Below are 23152 nucleotides of genomic sequence, written 5' to 3' on the forward strand. Positions count from 1 at the left end.
ATTTAAAGCAAAGCTGAGACCTGGCACCACAGAAAGCCTATCATCGAATCGATAGGCATGCAGACACAGACATGTCGCTTTTCAGCACCAGGGACAGCAATCGGTAATCGAACTCCGCCATTGCGGGGGTCCAGAGAAACTGCGTTATACCAGTGCCCATACTGCCATCTAGTGTTAATGTACTGTAAACAATAGGTCATAACATAAGACAATGAGCAAATGGTCTGCTAAAAATACTATATAGAGAGATATTGAATGCAATCGTTTGACTAAATATCCAACACCTTGTAATAGTTTATAAATGACAGTTAAGACAGTGTAATATGGACATACCAACCCTATACTTCATGTGTTAAGAAATAAGCTATGCATTATGCGCAAAACGGATGGAAGGCTTCTTCCAGCCTATGTTTGAGAGAATAATGCATTCATCAAGTCTAGGGGAAATACTGTGAAACGTACGGCTCTAGTTTCGTACAGAACCAATTTCTGCACTCCACTGATGACGGCTGCTGACAGAGGCATGGTGAAGATTTGATGAAGACCAACTTCACAGACTCGATGGACGAGACTGCCAGCTGCTTTCTGTGGAGTTCACACTGGGGAAGGATATTAGAGAGATTCGAGGATGTCAACTTCAATTCAATTGACAAACAGAATACGTTACAAAGTTATAAACAAGCAATACATGTCTGTTGCATTAAAGATGACTGCTATAAAGTGGAAACATTGTAGCTAGCTGACATTGTTACTGTCAGTAAGATAGTGCCAAACCATGGCGAGCATGGGTGTATTCATTATGGAAACCGTTACCAGTTTTAGAACCAAACGAAAGCAAATAGAGCAAATTTGTCCAATAGAAACTCTCGTTTGTGTTTTCCGTTTGGAAGAAACGGTTTTCTGCTAAACGTTTTGCAACAGAATCGGCGTAATGCTTACACCCAATGTTGGTTTGTTTGACAACATATCGCTACCATATGACTCACCAAATGTCGTTAGCTGATACGAGGCATGTTAAACTGCTCCTTAAGATGTTGTTTCAAACCATGCTCAATCAAAAACCCAATTTGACAGCACTGCTAAAGACAGAAAAGCAAACTAATTTGCCATACGCCTCCCTGATCATGCGTTTGTTTCGATCAGGTGACTGTCACAAACTTCAGCTGAGACGGGTCCTCACACGGTCAAAAAGGACGCGATATAAAGCGATTTAAAAGTCTGTGTACGGGCTCGGGTTACTATGGTTACGCTCGCTCAACAAAGTTTAGGTATGAGAAAATTATATGGTTAACAGGCACATAACCATGGTTAACTTGTTTTGAGTACCTAATAAAACAGATGGCAAATTATTAAATGGTAAGTTAAATGTCATTTCAAATGTAGCTAGCTAGCTTATGTCGTTGCAGTATTATTAAACCACTCACTTGCTAGGTAGTACTAGAGGTATTCAAAATTGTCTAAACTAACGTTAGCTAACAGGTTAGAGTTTGCCTATGACAGTTAGTTACAACAACCTTTTCAGCTGTTTGTCAGCTGTTTGAAATGATAACATTATTTCATGGCTGTTTGTCATTGCATATTTCAGAGAAAGTATCATCAAATGTTCTACAAACCCCAGTCATGAACACTTATGTTGACAACCTCATTGAGGATGAAGCTGAGATTGAGCTTCTTCTTGCCAAACCGACCTGCTTCATCATTATTGGGAAGCCAGTGAGTTATCAATATGGTTCACACACACATGCACACACACACACACACACACACACACACACACACACACACTGACCTACTGTATTGTTATTCTATACAGGGGGTTGGCAAATCTACTCTTGCCACAAAATTAGCCCAGTCCTGGAAGTGTGTCTTGATTGATGGTAAATATTCCCTATTGTTGTTCCTAATATCATGCCCTGTTCTCTTTTTCTGTATCTGAACACATCTTTATACATTAATTTCAGACACAGAATTGCTCAACCAGCACATCAATGATCAAAGAGCGCAAGGAGTAGAGGTGAGTTGCCACTGTGCAGCCTCAATTTGCTGTATAGTAGCAGATTTACATGAGTGACTTTTCAACTACCCATTTTATGGTTTCAGCTTCTCGAGATTCTGAATGAAGGGAAAAGTATCTCAGAAGAGATGGTGGTCCAGCTGATTCTGGACAGGCTCAAGTCACCAGAGGTCGAGCACTACGGTAATTCAACAAATTTTGCTAGCCTAATCGACATTGCTTTCGTTGTTCCTTAATCCCTAACTACATTATACTCACTAGATTAAACACAGTGCTGCATGTTTTGTGTATGTTTGAAGTGTGTGCAGTTTCAGGAAAATGTCAGTATTGTGTTGTATGGCAGGTTATGTGCTGAGCTGCTTGCCCTCCATGTCAGAGGAGTACCTGAAGATACTGGAGCAGATTGAGTTCATCAAGAACCTGAGACTGGCGCCCGATTTCATCATAAACATCAAGGTTATCTTCTTCTCCCTTGAGTTAGTTTACTGTGCCTTGTGCTGAATTAACAAGACACAACCAAACATTTACAGCTAGTTACGCCCATTACACTACACTACACCATTGACCGTGAAATAACAGTAAAATCCTGAAACTGTCCTTGGCCTGAAGTATCCTCATTGCGTTGAACTTTTCTATCCACTTATTCTATTGAACTGTTCCATCCCCAGTGTGCGGACAGGGACCTGATCCACCGCCTGGCGGGCCAGAGGCAGCACCCCCAGACAGGCAGGGTGTTCCTCAGGGAGCAGTGGGACCCTGTGAAGAAAGAGACCACCAAGAAAAGGAATGAGACAGACGAGGATGAGGGGGAAGAGGAGGAAGGGGAGCTGGAGGAGGCAGAGGAGGTGCATGAACAGATTGATACTACCCTTATTGGAGATGTTGTTATACTCTATTCTATGTGATTTGTTTGTTTGTTTACTTAGTCGGTTGCTTATTTGTTGATCAGGTGGAGGAGCGCGAGCTGCAGAAGGACATGATTACCCAGCTGGTGCGAGCGCAGGAAAACTTCCCAGAGAACGCCTACCGCAGGGTTCTCCTGTACAAGGACACCATTCTCAGACCTCTAGAGGTGAGCGTACTGAGGCCTGAAGAGGACACACCTAAAATGGCTGCCAATTCCTGACAACAACTCCATTCACTTTGTTGACTCATCACCAAGTGTTTATCTTGATCAGTGATAGAGATGTAGTGTATTACTAGATGGACACAGTTCTCTGTTCTGATTAACTGTCATGGCTACCGACATGCTGTTTGACATGCTGTTTGTTTCCAGGACTACATGGCAGACCATGCTTCCCTGCACCTGTTTGAGCTGGATGGGAATAAAAACCCTGAGGAACTGTTCATGGTGGGATCAGAGGGGGTTCTTGGAAAGAGGGGTTCCCTTTCTGAGGGAATAAGCAACGCAACCCTTAGCCCTCTGTCAATACATTAGTCACATTGAAAACCCTTGAGTTGGCTGTAGTTTCATTATCCATTCTACAACTAACCACAGTGACTGTCCCTGTAGGTAAAGACTGACTTCTGTGTTTTAATTGCTGGTTGACGAGCTGGTTGTTTATGGTTTTGTCCCTGGTGTAGTCAGTGCTCTTCCGTCTGGAGTCCATGGCAGTGAGGAGGGTTGCTGTCCCCCTTCGGCTGCTCCAGATCGACGAGGAAGAGCTGCCTGATGAGATTGACACGGTCAGACATGCTACTGCCTCTCGCTTATGCTACTGTTTGTGTGGAAAACCCTAAACTCAGATCTATTATTGTAAGATTAGTCAATGGTCCTTGAGCAGCAAGCAATGTAGCTAGCTAGCACAATGTTAACAGGTTATGGTAGCCCAATGCTCTGGGATAGTAACTGCCATTGACTGTCTGTGCTGATGTCCTCTCTCAGGAGGAGCTGTTGCGGACCATGTCCTCCTCTAAGACAGTGGCCCCTGGGTTCAGGTGGAGGAGGAGTCGTTGGTGTAGAGCCTGCCCTGTGGCCCTGAAGGAAGGCAAGATCATCAAGGGCAAACCCGAGTTCTCTGTGGGGTGAGTGAGTGAGTGAGTGAGTGAGTGAGTGAGTGAGTGAGTGAGTGAGTGAGTGAGTGAGTGAGTGAGAGTGTGTGTGCGTGTCTCTGTTGCTTGTGTCTACACATTCCAGCCAATAACTTTCCTTCCCCGCTCCCCTTCAGGTTCATGGACAAAATCTACATCCTGTCGTCCCAGGAGGCCTTGGGGAAGTTCATGCTGAACCCGCGGCGGTACCTCCTGCCCCCCATGCCGCGGCCGCCCTGCAAGGTGTCTGTGATCGGGCCTCCATGTGCAGGCAAGAGCACGCTGTGCGCCCTACTGGCCCAGCACTACGGAGCAGAGGTGGTGGACATGGAGGTCTTGATGAAGCCAGTCATCGCCAAGGTCAAACAGGACATGTTGGAGAAGGTCAAGAGAGACTCCACCCTCATGGCTATCGAGAGGGTCAAGGTCAAGATGGAACTGGACGCCACCCACGGGTCCAGTGAGTGATGGGATGATTATGGTGATGATGATGATGATTGCATGGTGAAAAAGTGTATCAATCCTTTGCTCGGTTTCTTGTGTTGTCACCTGCAAAGCATTTATAGAATGAGCATTTAGTAAAATGTAATCAAATGTGGACTTCCTGCAGTAAACATGAGATCCAACATCAGTGAGGAGGAGTCTGATGACAATGATTCAGGTGAGTAAATCAGACTCTAACCAACAAACAGGTAGTGCTACCTAATAGACATACACATTTAGTCTAACTGGTGATTCTGATGTCATCCCACAGCGACATCCACAACCCACTCCTCGAGTGAACAGACTGAGGAAGGTGAGCAACACAACCATACAGTCCCACTACGTGTCAGTTTCTCTGTTTGACTGTCTGCTGAGGTGTCGTTTTTGTTGCTGCTGCTGCTGGGATACAGTGATGATGGAGGTGACAGAGGAGCACCCAGATGTACAGGCCATCGTGGAGGAGGCTTTAAAGGAGGTGGAGCAGGTTGTCACCCCGCCCTCTCTGGACCTGTATGCAGAGGTGCTGGAGAATCACATCAGAGAGGTTTGTCTGAAGTCAAGTCAAGTAAATTACCGTGAAGATTAAATAGTTGAACGTGTGCACAGTATCCTTCCAAATTGAAAAAGCTATGCCTCGTGGAATGGCATTGATGTTCTCTATCAAATGAGTATTCCAGATTGAGATGGCCGATGCAGACTCAGAGATCAAGAGGGGGTGGGTGCTGGACAACTTTCCCAGGAACAGGTCCCAGTTGGCCACCATTCAGGATCTCCACGATGGGATCATGCCCGATATCCTGTTCTGCCTGAAAGACAACGATGGGGAAGGTGGGAGAAACTACAACTCACAACTACAAATACTACCATAGTAATGCCTTTGTATTGTTCATCTGAAGACTACCATATTTGTAGTTCTATACAAATGTAGAATATTTCTGTTGCAGGTAGAGTAGTATTGAAGAGGATGTATGAACAGAACAGGGAGGAGGTTGACAAGGTAATCAAGATGCTTGAAGAACAGCAGAAAAAGAAGGCCCAGGAGGCTCAAGATTCCTTGTGAGTAGAGCTAAAATGGAGGGGGAATGATGTGTTGGTCCTCTGCATTGTTGGAGCCAACATGGATGGTTGGGTTAGCCAGTTTCCTCTTGCTGTATGTGTGTTTGTGACCTTCTGTAGAAACCGTATGCAGCAGGACCCAGAGGAGGATCCTAAGCCAACAGATCCTCAGGCCAAACTGGAGGCAGTGCAAGAGGAGGTGGAGGGTACTGTTCCATTTTAACTAAATGTTGTCGATCTCGATCCGCAAAAACATGACTTACTGGTATGCTTCTCACATCATGTTGCCTTCTACGATCACAGTTTTGTATACTCATATCTATCTTCAATGTATCCTCTTAATTTGCTTTGCGGAAGGCTCTGCCAAATCTGATGCAGACGATGCTGACAAAAGCCCACCTACCGTCAGCATAAAAGGTGGAGGTAAGACTGAGCAATGACCATCTGAGCAATGTGAAAACATTTGTATTGTTTTGTTTTGTGATATGATGATGATGATGATGATGATGATTATATCTCTGATGTAAAGTGCCACCTGCCCCCATCCATCTCTCTCTCTCGCTCTCTCTCTTTCTTTCTTCAGAGGTGACTCTGCCTGCAGTGTGGAAGAGAGGCTATCCAGACGGTCCAGAGATGAACCCATTCAAGCTGCAGCTGAAGCAGTTTGTGATGGACTGGGAGAGCATGGAGTCCTCTATCACAGGCAGCTACAATGTACTGGAGACCTCTGGCAAGAGCCCTGAGGACCTGGTTCAGGAGATGGTCTTCCACATGGAGAGTGAGTTTTCGGCTTAGGGTGTTTGTGTAGGTGGAGGGGGTGGGGGGTGGGTGGCTCAGGGTGTGTACATGTGTGTTTTTTGTGCTGGTAAAAGAGAGTATGTCAGGGTACTGAGAGTATGGCAGTGTTTGAGGTTGAGTGACTATACTGGCTTGGTCAAATAGTGTGGCAGAGGACAGAGTTATAAGGCACCTTCAGAATGTATTCATAGTCCTTGACTTATTTCACATTTTGTTGTGTTAGAGCCTGAATGCAAAATGAATTAAAAAGTATATATTCTCACCTATACGTCACATAGTTCTCACAATCACACAATACCCCATAATGACAAAGTGAAAACATGTTTTTATACATTTTTGCAAATGTATTGAAAATTAAATATCTCATTTACGTAAGTATTCAAACCGCTGAGTCAATACTTTGTAGAAACACCTTTGGCAGCGATTACAGCTGTGAGTCTTTCTGGGTAAGTATCTAATAGCTCTCCGCACCAGGATTGTGCAACATGTGCCCATTATGCTTCAAAATTCTTCAAGCTCAGTCAAATTGGGTTGTTGATCATTGCTAGACAACCATTTTCAGGTATTGCCATAGATCTTCAAGTAGATTTAAGTCAAAACTGTAACTCATCCACTCAGGAACATTCACTGTCTTCTTGGTAAGCAACACCAGTGTAGATTTGGCCTTGTATTTTAAGTTATTGTCCTGCTGAAAGTTGAATTCATCTCCCAGTGTCTGGTGGAAAGCAGACTAAACCAGGTTTCCTCAAGGATTTTTCCTGTGCTTAGCTCGATTCTGTTTATTTTTTTATACTGAAATACTCCCCAGTCCTTAATTAACGATTACAAGCATACCCATAACATGATGCAGTCACCACTATGCTTGAAAATATGGAGAGTAGTACTCAGTAATGTGTTGTATTGGATTTGCCCCCCGAATATAACATTTTGTATTCAACACAAAAAGTTCATTGCTTTGCCACATGTTTTGCAGTTTTACTTTAGTGCCTTGTTGCAAACAGGATGAATGTTTTGGAATATTTGTATTCTGTACAGCCTTCCTTCTTTTCACTCTGTTAATTAGGTTAGTATTGTGGAATAGTGTCCTTCCTCTTCAGCAACTGAGTTAGGAAAGACGCCTGCATCTTTGTAGTGACTGGCTGTATTGACACACCATCCAAAGTGTAATTAATAACCACCATGCTCAAAGGAATATTCAAATGTCTGCTTTTTTATTTTTACCCATCTTCCAATAGGTGCCCTTCTTTGCAAAACCTCCCTGGTCCTTGTGGTTGAATCTGTGTTTGAAATTCACTGCTCGACTGAGGGACCTTACAGATAATTGTATGTGTGGGGTACAGAGATGAGGTAGTCATCTCTGTTAAACACTATTATTGCTCACAGAGTAAATCCATGCAACTTATTATGTGACTTGTTAAGCAAATGCTTACTCTAACTTATTTAGGTTTGCCATAACAAAGGGGTTGAATACTTATTGACTCAAAACATTTCAGCTTTTCAATTTGTATTAATTTGTAAACATTTCTAAAAACATAATTCCACTTTGACATTATGGGGTGTTGTGTGTAGGCCAGTAACAAAAAATATAGGCTGTAACACAACAAAATGTGGAAAAAATCAAGGGGGGGTGAATACTTTCTGAAGGCACTTTAAGTACCTAATAACCTTGATGTGTGTTTTCCCAAGAGCCCTTTAAGTACGTGGGCTGGGAGCTGTCAGGAGTAGACCTGGATGAGGAGGAGGAGGATGCTCAGGCCTTGGCTGAGCTGGAGAAACCTGAGGAAGCAGAGGAAGAGGAGGAACAGGAGACAAACGTATGTCCTACATGGAGAAACCCACTAATGACGTATAGTAGTTGGCAATTTAGACCTTACACATTTCTTGTACACATTCTCCAATTAAATGCAATGTAGCTGAAAATACAATTGCTTCAGACTTCACAGTATAGGTATTCTAAATCAAATCAAATGTATTTATATAGCCCTTCTTACATCAGCTGATATCACAAAGTGCTGTACAGAAACCCAGCCTAAAACCCCAAACAGCAAGCAATGCAGGTGTAGAAGCACGGTGGCTAGGAAAAACTCCCTAGAAAGGCCAAAACCTAGGAAGACACCCAGAGAGGAACCAGGCTATGAGGGGTGGCCAGTCCTCTTCTGGCTGTGCCGGGTGGAGATTATAACAGTACATGGCCAAGATGTTCAAATGTTCATAAATGACCAGCATGGTCAAATAATAATAATCATAGTAGTTGTCGAGGGTGCAACAAGTCAGTAACACAAGAGTAAGTGTCAGTTGGCTTTTTCATAGCCGATCTTTGAGAGTATCTCTACTGCTCCTGCTGTCTCTAGAGAGTTGAAAACAGCAGGTCTGGGACAGGTAGCACGTCCGGTGAACAGGTCAGGGTTCCAGCAGGTCTGGGACAGCAGGTCTGGGACAGGTACACGTCCGGTGAACAGGTCAGGGTTCCATAGCCGCAGGCACAACAGTTGGAACTGGAGCAGCAGCACGGCCAGGTGAACTGGGGACAGCAAGGAGTCATCAAGCCAGGTAGTCCTGAGGCATGGTCCTAGGGCTCAGGTCCTCCGAGAGAGAGAAAGAAAGAGAGAATTAGAGAGAGCATATTCTAACCAAAAACATCCCGTCCATGTCTGTTTACCATCATCCCATACTGCTGTTTTTCTGTAACATTTTAAAGACATACCCTCTCTCCCTGCTGTATCCAGGAGGAGGCAGCGTCTAAGAGGGTGATGGGGGACACCCAACACTTCTGTCCCGTGTCCCTGAAAGAGAACGGGGCACTGATCCCATGTCTGGATGAATATGCTGCCAAGTACAGAGAGAAAGCCTACTACTTCTCTACTACTGAGGCCAGGGACCGCTTCTTACTGAGCCCCGAGACATACGTCTCACACACACAGCTATTGCAGGTAGGAGAGGAGGGAGGGAGGGAGGGAGGGAGGGGAAGAGTGACAGAGAGAAACAGTGAGGAAGTAAGAGCTACTGGATAACTTGTTGAACAATTGAATCTATGAATGTCTGAAATGACCAAATAGCTAAGACAAGTGAATCCATGATAAAATAATGATTCCACTTGACCCCCATATTCTATCCCTCTTCCTCTCTACCTCCCCTTCGTCCCCATCCCAGGCTCCAGCTCTGAGAGTCTTCCTGCTGGGTACGAGGGGCTCTGATAAGACCACCCACGGGAAATGGCTGGCGGAGCAACTGGGGGTTTTTCACATCCAGTTCAGGGAGTGCCTGCAGGAGCTGATCCTGGGGAAGACCCAGGCCCGCGTGCCCTACTCTGATGAGGTGGAGCCCCCTGAGGAGCCCCCTGAGGACCTGGAAGCCCTTCTGCTGCAGGCACAGGGAGGGGCAGCAGTGCCCTCTATGGACGAGGAGGAAAAACACAGTGGGAAGGACAGCCCAGAGGAAGCCCCAGCAGCAGAGGTAAAGGATATGATACTGTCACATATCACAGTTGTTATGGTGCAGTATTGCAGCTTGTTCCCCAGGGATTGAATGGTGGGCTATCTGTGTTGCTGTGTATGTTGCTAGCAGGAGGTGGGGCTGAGTGACGAGGAGGAGGCAATTAAGTCCTATCTGTTTGATGGAGAGCCTCTGCCTCAGGAGATCATGGAGATGATGCTGCCACAGTTCTGGGACCAGGAGCCATACAAGTACCAAGACATTTCCCTAACACACACACACACACACACACACACACACACACACACAGACTCATCTTGACACACAAGGCACTCTCGCCCACTGACTTCCCATCTTGACTGATTTGCTGCACCCCCCTTCCCTACTCCAGATCGAAAGGGTTCATCCTGGAGGGTTTCCCCCAGAACCCTGAGGACGTGTCCTTCATGGTGGAGCGCCGGCTGTTCCCGGACGCAGCCGTGGTCATGACGGTGGACGTGAGAGATGTCGTGCGGCGCCTGCTGCCCCCCCGCCTAGCCAGCTGGAGAGAACGCCGTGACCGCAGGAGAGAACAGCTGAGACAAGTCAGGGAGCTACGCCACAAACTACGGGTGAGAGGAGAGCAGGGCAGAGGACTAGGGCTTCAGAACAGGGAGCCAAGTGAAGGTGCAGAAAGTAGAGAGGCTCAATGCTCAAGGCAGGTGTTAGAGGTCATGTTAACACACTCTCACTATTTTCCCCCCCTCCTCTCTATCCTTCTCCAAACCCCCTCCTCTCATATATATATATCCCACACCATCTATCTCTTTCTGTTGATGCAGGAGGAGGCCATCACCCGGAGGAGGGCTGAGCTCATGGCAGAGCATGCCTCAAAGCAACCAGCTGCAAAGGTAGTCCTTCTTTGTCACAAGCACAGATGCTGTGACTCTTTGAGGCTGATATGGGTCTATGCTATATTAGTTTGGGAAGAGTTTATGATTAGACACTGATAGGTAGGGACTGTCATCCACTGTTCCTTACAGTCTCTCTCTGTGTGCCAGGTGAAGGATGAGGAGGATGAGGAGTTTGATGAGGAAGAGGAGGGGATGGAGGAGATCGAAGCCATGCTGATTGAGGAGTTTACTCTGGATGAGGAGGATGATGGGGAGGATGAGGAGACAGAAGCGGCTGCTGAGGAGAGGCTGGAGATGGAGATCGGGGAACGCTTCGAAACAGACGACGCCAACTTTACTAGGATGATGGTACAGAGACACACATACTGTCCAGCTATGAACAGGCCTTAATATAGTTAGAGGCATTATAATAATAATACATTTGTAACCCAAAGTGCCATTATAAATCCAATCACATTTTATTTGTCACATGCTTCGTAAACAACAGGTGAAATGCTTACTTATGGGCCCTTCCCAACAATGCAGAGAGAAAATGTGAAAAATAATAACACAAGGAATAAATACACAATGAGTAACGATAACTTGGCTATATACATGGGGTATCAGTACAGAGTACAAAAGACAAGGTATAATTTAGTTCAATTACAAAAGCATAAAAATAATAACTGTGACTTCATCTTATCAATTAGAGAAGGTTAGCCTCCATAACTGAAGACATACTTTTTCCTCCTCGCCTTCCATTTATGTCACCCTGCACATTTTCTTTAAATAATTGTCTGACTCTCCCACAGACCCCCTCCCCCCCATCTTAGTATGTGATTATTTACTTGCATGTTTGTTTGTTTGTTGTTCAGGATCTCCTGGATGAAAACCAGATCCCTAAGCTGACCATCAACGGTGGCCGTAAGCCCAGGATCGTGCGCTACCAGCTGCTTCAGAAGGTTCAGCCTCTGGTGACCAACAGGGAGGCCCACTTCCACAAATGCCAGCCCATCAGCTATACCCTGGCCCGCAAGCTGCTCTGCTACTCCTTTAAGTATAACAGCTTCTTCGGCTGCTGGGACCCAGTCAAGGTCAGTATAAACCGGGACATACCCACACTCTCTCTATTCAAATCCCAATCCATTTAATTCAGTGGATGTGGACTTCTTCATAGTGTGATAAATGTTTTTATCTTCTACTAACTTTCTGTTTATCCCTGTATGTTGTGATGTGACTGATAGCAGATCCCACGTGTTCCTCTTTTAGTACACAGAGGGAGACCTGATCCAGCCAGTGCAGGGTCCCCTGAACACATCCTACCCCGTGCTCTTCCACCAGTTCATCTACTTCTTCGCCTCCAAGGAGACGAGGAACACCTTCATCCTCAACCCCATCAAGTACCTGAAGCAGCCCAAACCCAACCCCTCGCTTCCCATCAAACTGGTCATCATCGGACCCCCCAAGTCAGGCAAAACCACAGGTCAGAATTCACAACACATAGAGGCATATTACACAAGTTCTCATCCAGTGGTGGAAAAAGTAACCAATTGTCATACTTGAGTAAAAGTTAAGATACCTTGATAGAAAATGACTAAAGTAAAAGTGAAAGTCACCCAGTAAAATACTACTTGAGTAAAAGTCTAAAATATTTGGTTTTAAATATATACTGCTCAAAAAAATAAAGGGAACACAAACAACACATCCTAGATCTGAATGAAAGAAATAATCTTATTAAATACTTTTTTCTTTACATAGTTGAATGTGCTGACAACAAAATCACACAAAAATAATCAATGGAAATCCAATTTATCAACCCATGGAGGTCTGGATTTGGAGTCACACTCAAAATTAAAGTGGAAAACCACACTACAGGCTGATCCAACTTTGATGTAATGTCCTTAAAACAAGTCAAAATGAGGCTCAGTAGTGTGTGTGGCCTCCACGTGCCCGTATGACCTCCCTACAACGCCTGGGCATGCTCCTGATGAGGTGGCGGATGGTCTCCTGAGGGATCTCCTCCCAGACCTGGACTAAAGCATCCGCCAACTCCTGGACAGTCTGTGGTGCAACGTGGCGTTGGTGGATGAAGCGAGACATGATGTCCCAGATGTGCTCAATTGGATTCAGGTCTGGGGAACGAGCGGGCCAGTCCATAGCATCAATGCCTTCTTCTTGCAGGAACTGCTGACACACTCCAGCCACATGAGGTCTAACATTGTCTTGCATTAGGAGGAACCCAGGGCCAACCGCACCAGCATATGGTCTCACAAGGGGTCTGAGGATCTCATCTCGGTACCTAATGGCAGTCAGGCTACCTCTGGCGAGCACATGGAGGGCTGTGTGGCCCCCCAAAGAAATGCCACCCCACACCATGACTGACCCACCGCCAAACCGGTCATACTGGAGGATGTTGCAGGCAGCAGAACGTTCTCCACGGCGTCTCCAGACTCTGTCACGTCTGTCACGTGCTCAGTGTGAACCTGCTTTCATCTGTGAAGAGCACAGGGTGCCAGTGGCGAATTTGCCAATCTTGGTGTCCTCTGGCAAATGCCAAACGTCCTGCACGGTGTTGGGCTGTAAGCACAACCCCCACATGTGGACGTCGGGCCCTCATACCACCCTCACGGAGTCTGTTTCTGACCGTTTGAGCAGACATGCACATTTGTGGCCTGCTGGAGGTCATTTTGCAGGGCTCTGGCAGTGCTTCTCCTGCTCCTTCTTGCACAAAGGTGGAGGTAGCGGTCCTGCTGCTGGGTTGTTGCCCTCCTACGGCCTCCTCCACGTCTCCTGGTAGCGCTTCCATGCTCTGGACACTACACTGACAGACACAGCATACCTTCTTGCCACAGCTCGCATTGATGTGCCATCCTGGATGAGCTGCACTACCTTAGCCACTTGTGTGGGTTGTAGACTCCGTCTCATGCTACCACTAGAGTGAAAGCACCGCCACCATTCAAAAGTGACCAAAACATCAGCCAGGAAGCATAGGAACTGAGAAGTGGTCTGTGGTTACCACCTGCAGAACCACTCCTTTATTGGGGGTGTCTTGCTAATTGCCTATAATTTCCACCTGTTGTCTATTCCATTTGCACAACAGCATGTGAAATTTATTGTCAATCAGTGTTGCTTCCTAAGTGAACAGTTTGATTTCACAGAAGTGTGATTGACTTGGAGTTACATTGTGTTGTTTAAGTGTTCCCTTTATTTTTTTGAGCAGTGTACTTAAGTATCAAAAGTAAATGTAATTTCTAAAATAAATGTAAGTATCAAAAGTAAAAGTACAAATCATTTAAAATTTCTTATATTAAACAAACCTGACGGCATAATTTTCTAGTTTTTTTTTTTTAAATGTATGGATAGCCAGGGGCACGCTCCAACACTCAGACATCATTTACAAATGAAGCATGTGTTTAGTGAGTCTGCCAGATCAGGGGCAGTAGGGATGACCAGGGATGTTCTCTTGATAACTGTGTGAATTAGGCAATTTTCCTGTCCTGCTAAGCATTCAAAATGTAATGAGTACTTTTTGGTGTCAGGGAAAATAATTTTCTTTAGGAATGAAGTGAAGTAAAAATTTAAAAAAATATAAATAGTAAAGTACAGTACAGATACCCCAAAAAACGACTTAAGTACTTTACACCACTGTTCTCATCACAAATTTAGCTCTGTGGTAAGTGAATGTAATTCACTTTTTGTAAGGATTGTTTGCAATATGTTTATTTGATTCTTAAACTCCTCCTCTATGAATGCACTAAAACTCACTTTACTGTAACTTGTCAAACAATGCATTAGGATTTGATTCTCTTTAACACCAACTTAGATTTAAGACCATCTCAGGCCAGTTCTGCCAATCCAGCTGTACATTAGCTCACCCAAACAGAGTACACACCCTTATCTATGTGTTGTGCAGTGGCGAGGATGTTTGCCCATGAGTACAGCCTGACTCGTCTGTCCATTGGGGACGTGATGCGGACTGTGCTGGCCAGCCAGGGTAGGACAGAGCTGGCCATCCAGATGATGAAGCACCTCTCCCAGGGTCACACCTTGCCAGATGAATTGGCTATCCAGTGTCTGGAGGTAGCCCTCATGAGCCTGGTCTGCAGCACCAGAGGGTAAGGCCGCTAACCTTGGCTGAAATAGAGGCAGTGTTCAATTTCCCCCTTTCTAATGTCTGGCTTCATTCTGAATGATGTCATAAAATGTTAAAAGTCAGTAAGTCCCAGTGAGACGGTAATTTGGTGATCCATGCAGACCAATCAAAAGCTGTAAAAAGGTTGTATTGAACAGACCAAAAGCAACATTTCATTGTATGCCAACCAGAAGGTTGACTAGGCTATTCATTCTATTTCCATGACATATTCTATTGACTGTATTTTCTTCCCTATCTCAGGTACGTGTTGGATGGCTTCCCTATGACGCGTAAGCAGGCTGATTTGATGGAGGCTCGAAGCATTATCCCAGTGCTTGTGGTGGAGCTGCAGCTGGACACCGTGGAGGTGCTAAAGAGAGGCCTCAGTGACAAGATGAAACCCAACAGGTCAGAGGGGTGGCACTAGATGGCCCTACCAGAGAGGACAAAACTGTTGTGTACTGTACATCCAGCTATATGCATCATTCTCAAATGAATGGGAAAGTTCGGCACATCCTGAAATTAATAAACTTTAACAGTGTCTATGCTTCCCATTCATTTAAGATTTAGGGCATGTAGCTGCATCTACGCAACAGATGACCTGGGACATGGATTCATCTTGTTATCATTTTGGCGTAAACTGTCACTTAATTATCCCCCCTCCCCTGGCAGGCCCCACCTGATGCATGACAGCCCCCAGATCCTGAACATCCGTAACTCTAATTTCAAGCGTGAGGTGGAGGCGGTGAGGCAGCACTACCAGCAGCAGTACCAGAACTGGGTCTCTGTGGATGGACACAAGTCCAAGTGGTGGGTCTGGAACAGAATCCTGGATGAGGCCCGCATGAGCATGAGACACATCCACACCTACCTGGAGAAAATACGCACCGGTAATATATGCAGTCTAGAGAGAAAATAGAAAAAAAGCCTGTTCACTTTGGTAATTATGTTCCATAAATTATGCACGAAAAGCTTATTTCTTTCAAATTCTGTGCACATATTTGTTTACATCCCTGTTAGTGAGCATTTTGCCTTTGCCAAGGTAAAAATCTACCTGACAGATGTGGCATATCAAGAAGCTGATTAAACAGCATGATCATTACACAGGTGCACCTTGTGCTGGGGACAATAAATGGTCACTCTAAAATGTGCAGTTTAGCCACACAACACAGTGCCACAGAGTTTTGAGGGAGCATGAAATTGGCATGCTGACTGGCAACACCAGAGCTGTTGCCTGAGAATTGAATGTTAATTTATCTACCATGAGCCACCTTCAAACTTGTTTTAGACAATTTGGCAGTATGTCCAATCAGCCTCACAACCACAGACCACGTGTATAGCGTTGTGTGGGTGAGCTGTTTGCTGATGTCAACGTTGTTAACAGAGTGGCCCATGGTGCCGGTAGAGTTATGGTATGGGCAGGCATAAGCTAAGGACAACAAACACAATTGCATTTTATCAATGTCAGTTTGAATGCACATAATTACTGTGATGAGATCCTGAGGCCCATTGTGAGGCCCTTGTCTTTTAAGGTATCTGTGACCAACAGATGCATTTCTGTATTCCCAGTCAGGCCATAATCTATGGATTTCACATAATACATTTATTTCCTCATATGGACTGTAACTCAGTAAAATCTTTGAAATAATTTATATTTTTGTTCAGCAGCAATCTCATATGTCTTTGACCCTGGCCCCTACAGGCCATGCAGCTAGCATCGACAGGCTGTGCATCACACCAAAGGAGCTAAAGTCTCGGCTGGGTGAGTTTAGCTATTACTGCCCTGTCAGCCTCGCCCTCCATCTCCACCTGGTGGACTGTTCTCTCACTACATCTCTGGAGCTGGCAGCTGAGTTCAGGGGACACTATTACAAGATGTGCTCTCGGGAGTACCTGGAGGTGGGTCTCATACCTGGTGACAGTCATCAATGATTTGGTGACTTACCTGCATATGTGTGTAAAGTGCTCTTTGAGATCTGTTGTTAAAAAGGTCAACGTATATTATTACATCACAGGAACTATTAACAGAGGTAAAATGATTTTGCCTTGTACCCCTATCTACAAAAGCTCTTCCTTGAGACTCCAGAACAGTTTGTGATCCCGGGCTGCCCCCACGCTCTCCCCCCTCCCCACATGTTGCCCAAGAAGCTGACGGCCGGCCAGGTGAAAGCCAGGTTCCCCAAGCAGGTGGAGATGAAGGGCTACTGCCCCGTCACCTACCTGGATGGGAGGCAGAGGTACCCAACACACTGGCTTTACTCCTATCTATTCATTATAGTACCAGTCTTCTTCAATGCTGGCACAGGGGTGCATGGGTTCTCTGTAGGTCTCTGGGTTTTTAAGAGGTCTCAAGTTTGGAATATGCCAGTAATTAGGTACAGTTGAAGTCGGAAGTTTCCATACACTTTAGCCAAATACATTTAAAAACTAAGTTTCTCACAATTCCTGACATTTAATCCTAGTAGAAATTCCCTGTCTTAGGTCAGTTAGGATCACCACTTTATTTTAAGAATGTGAAATGTCAGAATAATAGTAGAGAGAATGATTTATTTCAGCTTTTATTTCTTTCATCACACAATGGGTCAGAAGTTTACATACACTCAATTAGTATTTGGTAGCATTGCCTTTAAATTGTTTAACATGGGTCAAACGTTTTGGGTAGCCTTCCACAAGCTTCCAACAATAAGTTGGGTGAATTTTGGCCCATTCCTCCTGACAGAGCTGGTGTAACTGAGTCAGGTGTGTCGGCCTCCTTGCTCACACACGCTTTTTCAGTTCTGCCCACAAATCTTCTATGGGATTGAGGTTAGCGCTTTGTGATGGCCACTCCAATACCTTGACTTTGTGGTCCTAAGCCATTTTCCACAACTTTGGAAGTATGCTTGGGGTCATTGTCCATTTGGAAGACCTATTTGCGACCAAGCTTTAACTTCCTGACTGATGTCTTGAGATGTTGCTTCAATATATCCACATCATTTTCCTACCTCATGATGCCATCTATTTTGTGAGGTGCACCAGTCCCTCCTGCAGCAAAGCACCTCCACAACATGGTGCTACCACCACCGTGCTTCACGGTTGGGATGGTGTTCTTCAGCTTGCAAGCCTCCCCCTTTTTCCTCCAAACATAACGATGGTCATTATGACCAAACAGTTCTATTTTTGTTTCATCAGACCAGAGGACATTTCTACAAAAAGTACGATCTTTGTCCCCATGTGCAGTTGCAAACCGTTGTCTGGCTTTTTTATGGCGGTTTTGGAGCAGTGGTTTCTTCCTTGCTGAACGGCCTTTCAGGTTATGTCGATATAGGACTCGTTTTACTGTGGATATGGATACTTCTGTACCCGTTTCCTCCAGCATCTTCACAAGGCACTTTGCTGTTGTTCTGGGATTGATTTGCACTTTTCACACCAAAGTACGTTCATCTCTAGGAGACAGAATGTGTCTCCTTCCTGAGCGGTGTGACGGCTGCGTGGCCCCATGGTGTTTATACTTGCATACTATTGTTTGTACAGATGAACATGGTACCTTCAGGCATTTGGAAATTGCTCCCAAGGATGAACCAGACTTGTGGAGGTCTACAATTTTTTTCTGAGGTCTTGGCTGATTTCTTTTGATTTTCCCATGATGTCAAGCAAAGAGGCACCGAGTTGGAAGGTAGGCCTTGAAATACATCCACAGGTACACCTCCAATTGACTCAAATGATGTCAATTAGCCTATCAGAAGCTTCTAAAGCCATGACATAATTTTCTGGAATTTTCCAAGCTGTTTAAAGACACAGTCAACTCAGTGCATGTTAACATTAGAAGCCTCCTCCCTAAGTTTGTTTTATTCACTGCTTTAGCACACTCCGCCAACTCGGATGTCTTAGCCGTGTCTTAATCCTGGCTTAGGAAGGCCACCTAAAATCCTGAAATTTCCATCCCTAACTATAACATTTTCCGACAAGATAGAACTGCCAAAGGGGGAGGAGTTGCAATCTACTGCAGAGATAGCCTGCAGAGTTCTGTCATACTATCCAGTTCTGTGCCCAAACAATTCGAGCTTCTTCTTTTAAAATCAACTTTTCCAGAAACAAGTCTTTCACCGTTGCCGCTTGATATAGACCCCAGCTGTGCCCTGGACACCTTATGTGAATTGATTGCCACCATCCATCTTCAGAGTTCGTACTGTTAGGTGACCTAAACTGGGACTTGCTTAACACCCCGGCCGTCCTACAATCTAAACTAGATGCCCTCAATCTCACACAAATTATCAAGGAACCTACCAGGTACAACCCAAAATCCTTAACCATGGGCACCCTCTTAGATATCATCCTGACCAACTTGCCCTCTAAATACATCTCTGCTGTCTTCAACCAGGATCTCAGCGATCACTGCCTGCGTGTGTAATGGGTCCGCGGTCAAACGACCACCCCTCATCACTGTCAAACGCTCCCTAAAACACTTCAGCGAGCAGGCCTTTCTAACCGACCTGGCCCAGGTATCCTGGAAGGATATTGACCTCATCCCGTCAGTAGAGGATGTCTGTTTGCTCTTTAAAAGTGCTTTCCTCTCCATCTTAAATAAGCATGCCCCATTCAAAATATTTAGAACTAAGAACAGCACTTGGTTCACTCCAGACTTGACTGCCCTTGACCAGCACAAAAACATCCTGTGGCATTCTGCATTAACATCAAATAGCCCCCGCGATATGCAGCTCTTCAGGGAAGTCAGGAACCAATATACTCAATCAGTTAGGAAAGCTAAGGCTAGCTTTTTCAAACAGAAATTTCCTTTCTGTAGCACGAATTCCAAAAAGTTTTGGGACAATGTAAAGTCCATGGAGAATAAGAGCACCTCCTCCCAGCTGCCCACTGCACTGAGGACAGGAAACACTGTCACCACCGATAAATCTACGATAATCGATCATTTCAATAAGCATTTTTCCACAGCTGGCCATGCTTTCCACCTGCCTACCCCTACCCTGGCCAACACCTCAGCACCCCCTGCAGCAACTTGCCCAAATAGCTGATGTTCTGAAAGAGTTGCAAAATCTTTATCCTACAAATCAGCCGGGCTAGACAATCTGGACCCTCTCTTTCTAAATTATCCGCTGAAATTGTTGCAACTCCTATTACTAGCCTATTCAACCTCTCTTTCTTATGGTCTTAGATCCCCAAAGATTGGAAAGCTGCGGCGGTCATCCCCCTCTTCAAAGGGGAGACACCTTAGACCCAAACTATTATAGACCTATATCCATCCTGCCCTGCCTTTCTAAAATCTTCGAAATCCAAAGTTAATAAACAGATCACCGACCATTTTGAATACCACCGTACATTCTCCACTATGCAATCTGGTTTCCGAGCTGGTCATAGGTGCACCTCAGCCACGCTCAAGGTCCTAAACGATATCATAACCGCCATCGATAAAAGACAGTAGTGTGCAGCCGTCTTCATCGACCTGGCCAAGGCTTTTGACTCTGTCAATCATCGTATTCTTAAATCGGCAGACTTAATAGCCTTGGCTTCTCAAATGACTGCCTCGCCTGGTTCACCAACTACTTCTCAGATAGAGTTCAGTGTATCAAATCGGAGGGCCTGTTGTCCAGACCTCTGGCAATATCTATGGGGGTGCCACAGGGCTCAATTGTCAGGCCAACTCTTTTCTCTGTAAATATCAATGATATCGCTCTTGCTGCTGGTGATTCTCTGATCCACCTCTACGTAGACGACACCATTCTGTATACATCTGGCCCTTCTTTGGACACTGTGCTAACAAACCTCCAAACAAGCTTCAACGCCATACAACACTCCTTCCGTGGCCTTAAACTGCTTTTAAATGCTAGAAAAACTAAGTGCATGCTCTTCAACCGATTGCTGCCCGCACCCCAGTATCTCTTCTTGCACATCATCATCTGCACATATATCACTCCAGTATTAATGCTAAATTGTAATTATTTTCACCTCTATGGCCTATTTATTGCCTACCTCCCTACTCTTCTACATTTGCACACACTGTACATAGATCTTTCTATTTTTATTTTCTGTTATTGACTGTACATTTGTTTCTGTGTAACTGTGTTGTTGTTTTTGTCACACTGCAATGCTTTATCTTGGCCAGGTCGCAGTTGTAAATGAGAACTTGTTCTCAACTGGCCTACCTGGTTAAATAAAGGTCAAATCAAATTTTAAAAATGTAAACTTCTGACCCACTGGAATTGTGATACAGTGAATTATAAGTGAAATAATCTGTCTGTAAACAATTGTTGGAAAAATTACTTGTGCACAAAGTAGTTGCCAAAACTATAGTTTGTTAACAAGAAATTTGTGGAGTGGTTGAAAAACGAGTTTTAATGACTCCAACCTAAGTGTATGTAAACTTCTGACTTCAACTCTATATATGAAGTTATTTAAATGTATAAGGCTATAGAAATGTAATTAAAAGTTTAACGGATTACATTTTTCGAAAAGTGAGGCGATTGAGCTAACAAAAAAAACAAAAAAAGTTGACCTTCTTAATATACTATAGTGACCTTAGTTCAACACCCAACAACCTATAAGATATTTTAACCTCTTAGAGAGAATATAAGATGCATAGTTCAGCAATTTCTGATTTATTATAATAAAAATGTTTATGACAAAAGCAAAGAGGGGAATTCGTTATACATTTAAATACATTTGTTTGGCCTTAGGTATTTAAAAACTTGATCAGAGCAAACTTGCTCTCACGGACCTGTTGTGATTGTGTCATGGTTCTTCCTTGCACCAGAAGGTGGCAGAGACCGCAATAGAGACTTTTATTGGATGATTGCGTCTCTGTTAAAAGGTGTTTTCTGTGGTCCTTTGCAAAAGCTTGAATTGTTTACCGTGTGCGTTCGTTTCCTGAGTTTGAGACTTAGTGTTTGTTTTTTCAAGTGTATTGTGATCCTGCGTCTACCGGTTCTCAGTAAAGTATTATTTATCCTTAACCACTAATTCCTCATCTGGTCTCTTCTCTGCACCTGGGTCCAAACTTACAACGTCACAGATTGATGCTCTCATCTTACCTCCCAGACAGGCTGCTTGCTATAGGCTCTCAGTTGATTCCGTTTCATGTTAGTGCCTTTGAGATGTATTGATTTTAGTTTGAAACTCTCCTCAGGTATGAGGCCCTTGTTCGTGGAAGCGTGGAGTACTCTGTGGAATATCGGGAAAAAATCTACATTTTCGAGAACGAACAGAAACAGGACAGGTTTCTGAGGTCAGTAATAGACTGATGCAATGAACCTGGTGTGATCTCAAACTATCAATTTGAATATTGTTAGGTAACCCAAATCAGTTCTCTTCCAACTCCTTGCTCCTCCTCTCAGGTTACCTGAGACCTATTGGAACCAGAAGCTGCCCGACAAGCTGCCTCCTATGAGTGAGCCTGTGCAGCTCACCTCCCTGCCCATGCTAGGCTACATGGAACAGGTGAGACTGAGGCTCAAACACACCGGGAGGCACTCTGGATGTAATTACTGGAAGGACTTAATCTGAATAAAAATAGTTGAAGTGTGTTTACACTACAGTGCATGTGACATACTGTATGTTGACCAGAGGTTGTGTGTTCCATATCAGGGCGTGGCAAGATCTATCATTAAAGCTCTGACGGCCGTCGGTTGTCTCAAACCAAAGTTCCCCTACCTCAGTCCGAAGAGATCGGCACTCCATTATCTGGCCTTTTATTTAAAAGGTATGTAAAAATCCTTGAGATGAGCCTTAGGGCTCTTCACACACCCAAGTTTGTCATCACCATAATGTCACATGGTCCCTGGTCATGCTATCTTTGCAGTGCATTGGTCTTGGATTATAATTTGACTCTGCATTATCTTGCTTGTCCATTCTTTCATCCTGTGCTCCCTCCCTATTCCCTCCATCCCTCTCTCCGTTCCTCAGCCTTCAACCCCAGGAACTCGGACTACATCCGCCAGAAGTACAAAAAGAAGCTGGCGTCATTTGAGGAGAATTGTGAGCTTATCTCCTACCTGGGCTCCACTATGACCAAGAAGTACAGAGCTCCTCAGGAGCAGCCCATAGACTTTGAATTTAAGCTGCACAGGTTTCTGGCATTTGGAGAGTCCACGGGGGCTGCTGCTGGGGTGCTATAGTACCTCATGAATTGTGAAATATTGTTCACTGAAATGATGAGCCGGGTGCATTGTACTGTTGATATATTAAAGGATGACATTAGAATTGCAGTCCTTTTAAACTGCTATTAACATTTCTAAATGTTTCTTATTATTTAACCAAATGCATTTTGTTAGTTCACCATTTGTAAGTCAGTGAGGTTTTCTTCGTACATATTAAAAACCCAGTACAGTCAGAAATGTGATT

At 44.6% G+C, this 23152-nt stretch overlaps 2 protein-coding genes across 4 annotated transcripts in view; one reads left to right on the plus strand and one right to left on the minus strand.

Annotated features, from left to right (window-relative positions):
* Window positions 1-1175, minus strand: part of fig4a (FIG4 phosphoinositide 5-phosphatase a) — a 106184-nt gene extending 105009 nt beyond the window's left edge. Inside the window, exons 1-2 of the mRNA XM_014205487.2 lie at window positions 987-1175; window positions 463-599 (exon numbers count right to left, since the gene is read on the minus strand). Coding sequence (XP_014060962.1) covers window positions 463-525 — 63 coding nt within the window. The 5' untranslated portion in view covers window positions 526-599; window positions 987-1175. The remainder of the gene's footprint in view (window positions 1-462; window positions 600-986) is intronic.
* Window positions 1176-1190: 15 nt separating this feature from the next.
* On the plus strand, window positions 1191-23141 carry ak9 (adenylate kinase 9). 3 transcript variants are annotated; one of them, XM_014205485.2, is made up of 38 exons: window positions 1191-1356; window positions 1586-1713; window positions 1814-1877; window positions 1962-2014; window positions 2101-2197; window positions 2358-2470; window positions 2683-2859; window positions 2964-3086; window positions 3291-3365; window positions 3599-3700; window positions 3900-4039; window positions 4183-4505; window positions 4656-4706; window positions 4800-4841; window positions 4939-5072; window positions 5206-5356; window positions 5473-5584; window positions 5705-5790; window positions 5942-6007; window positions 6168-6362; window positions 8069-8196; window positions 9109-9312; window positions 9533-9835; window positions 9944-10065; window positions 10206-10425; window positions 10636-10704; window positions 10855-11055; window positions 11562-11780; window positions 11956-12169; window positions 14600-14801; window positions 15080-15226; window positions 15491-15708; window positions 16521-16717; window positions 16886-17055; window positions 21939-22037; window positions 22147-22249; window positions 22397-22511; window positions 22715-23141. In XM_014205485.2, exons 2-38 carry the CDS (start codon window positions 1621-1623, stop codon window positions 22924-22926), a joined length of 5340 nt encoding a protein of 1779 aa, XP_014060960.1. In that variant the 5' UTR covers window positions 1191-1356; window positions 1586-1620; the 3' UTR covers window positions 22927-23141. The 3 variants fall into 3 exon arrangements, with proteins under 3 accessions (XP_014060960.1, XP_014060961.1, XP_045576914.1); XM_014205486.2 differs by having other exon boundaries at window positions 9947-10065; XM_045720958.1 differs by lacking the exon at window positions 1814-1877 and having other exon boundaries at window positions 1230-1356.
* Window positions 23142-23152: the final 11 nt, after the last annotated feature.

The sequence above is a fragment of the Salmo salar genome, chromosome ssa06 (genome assembly GCF_905237065.1).
Source record: "Salmo salar chromosome ssa06, Ssal_v3.1, whole genome shotgun sequence".
Taxonomy (NCBI): domain Eukaryota; kingdom Metazoa; phylum Chordata; class Actinopteri; order Salmoniformes; family Salmonidae; genus Salmo; species Salmo salar.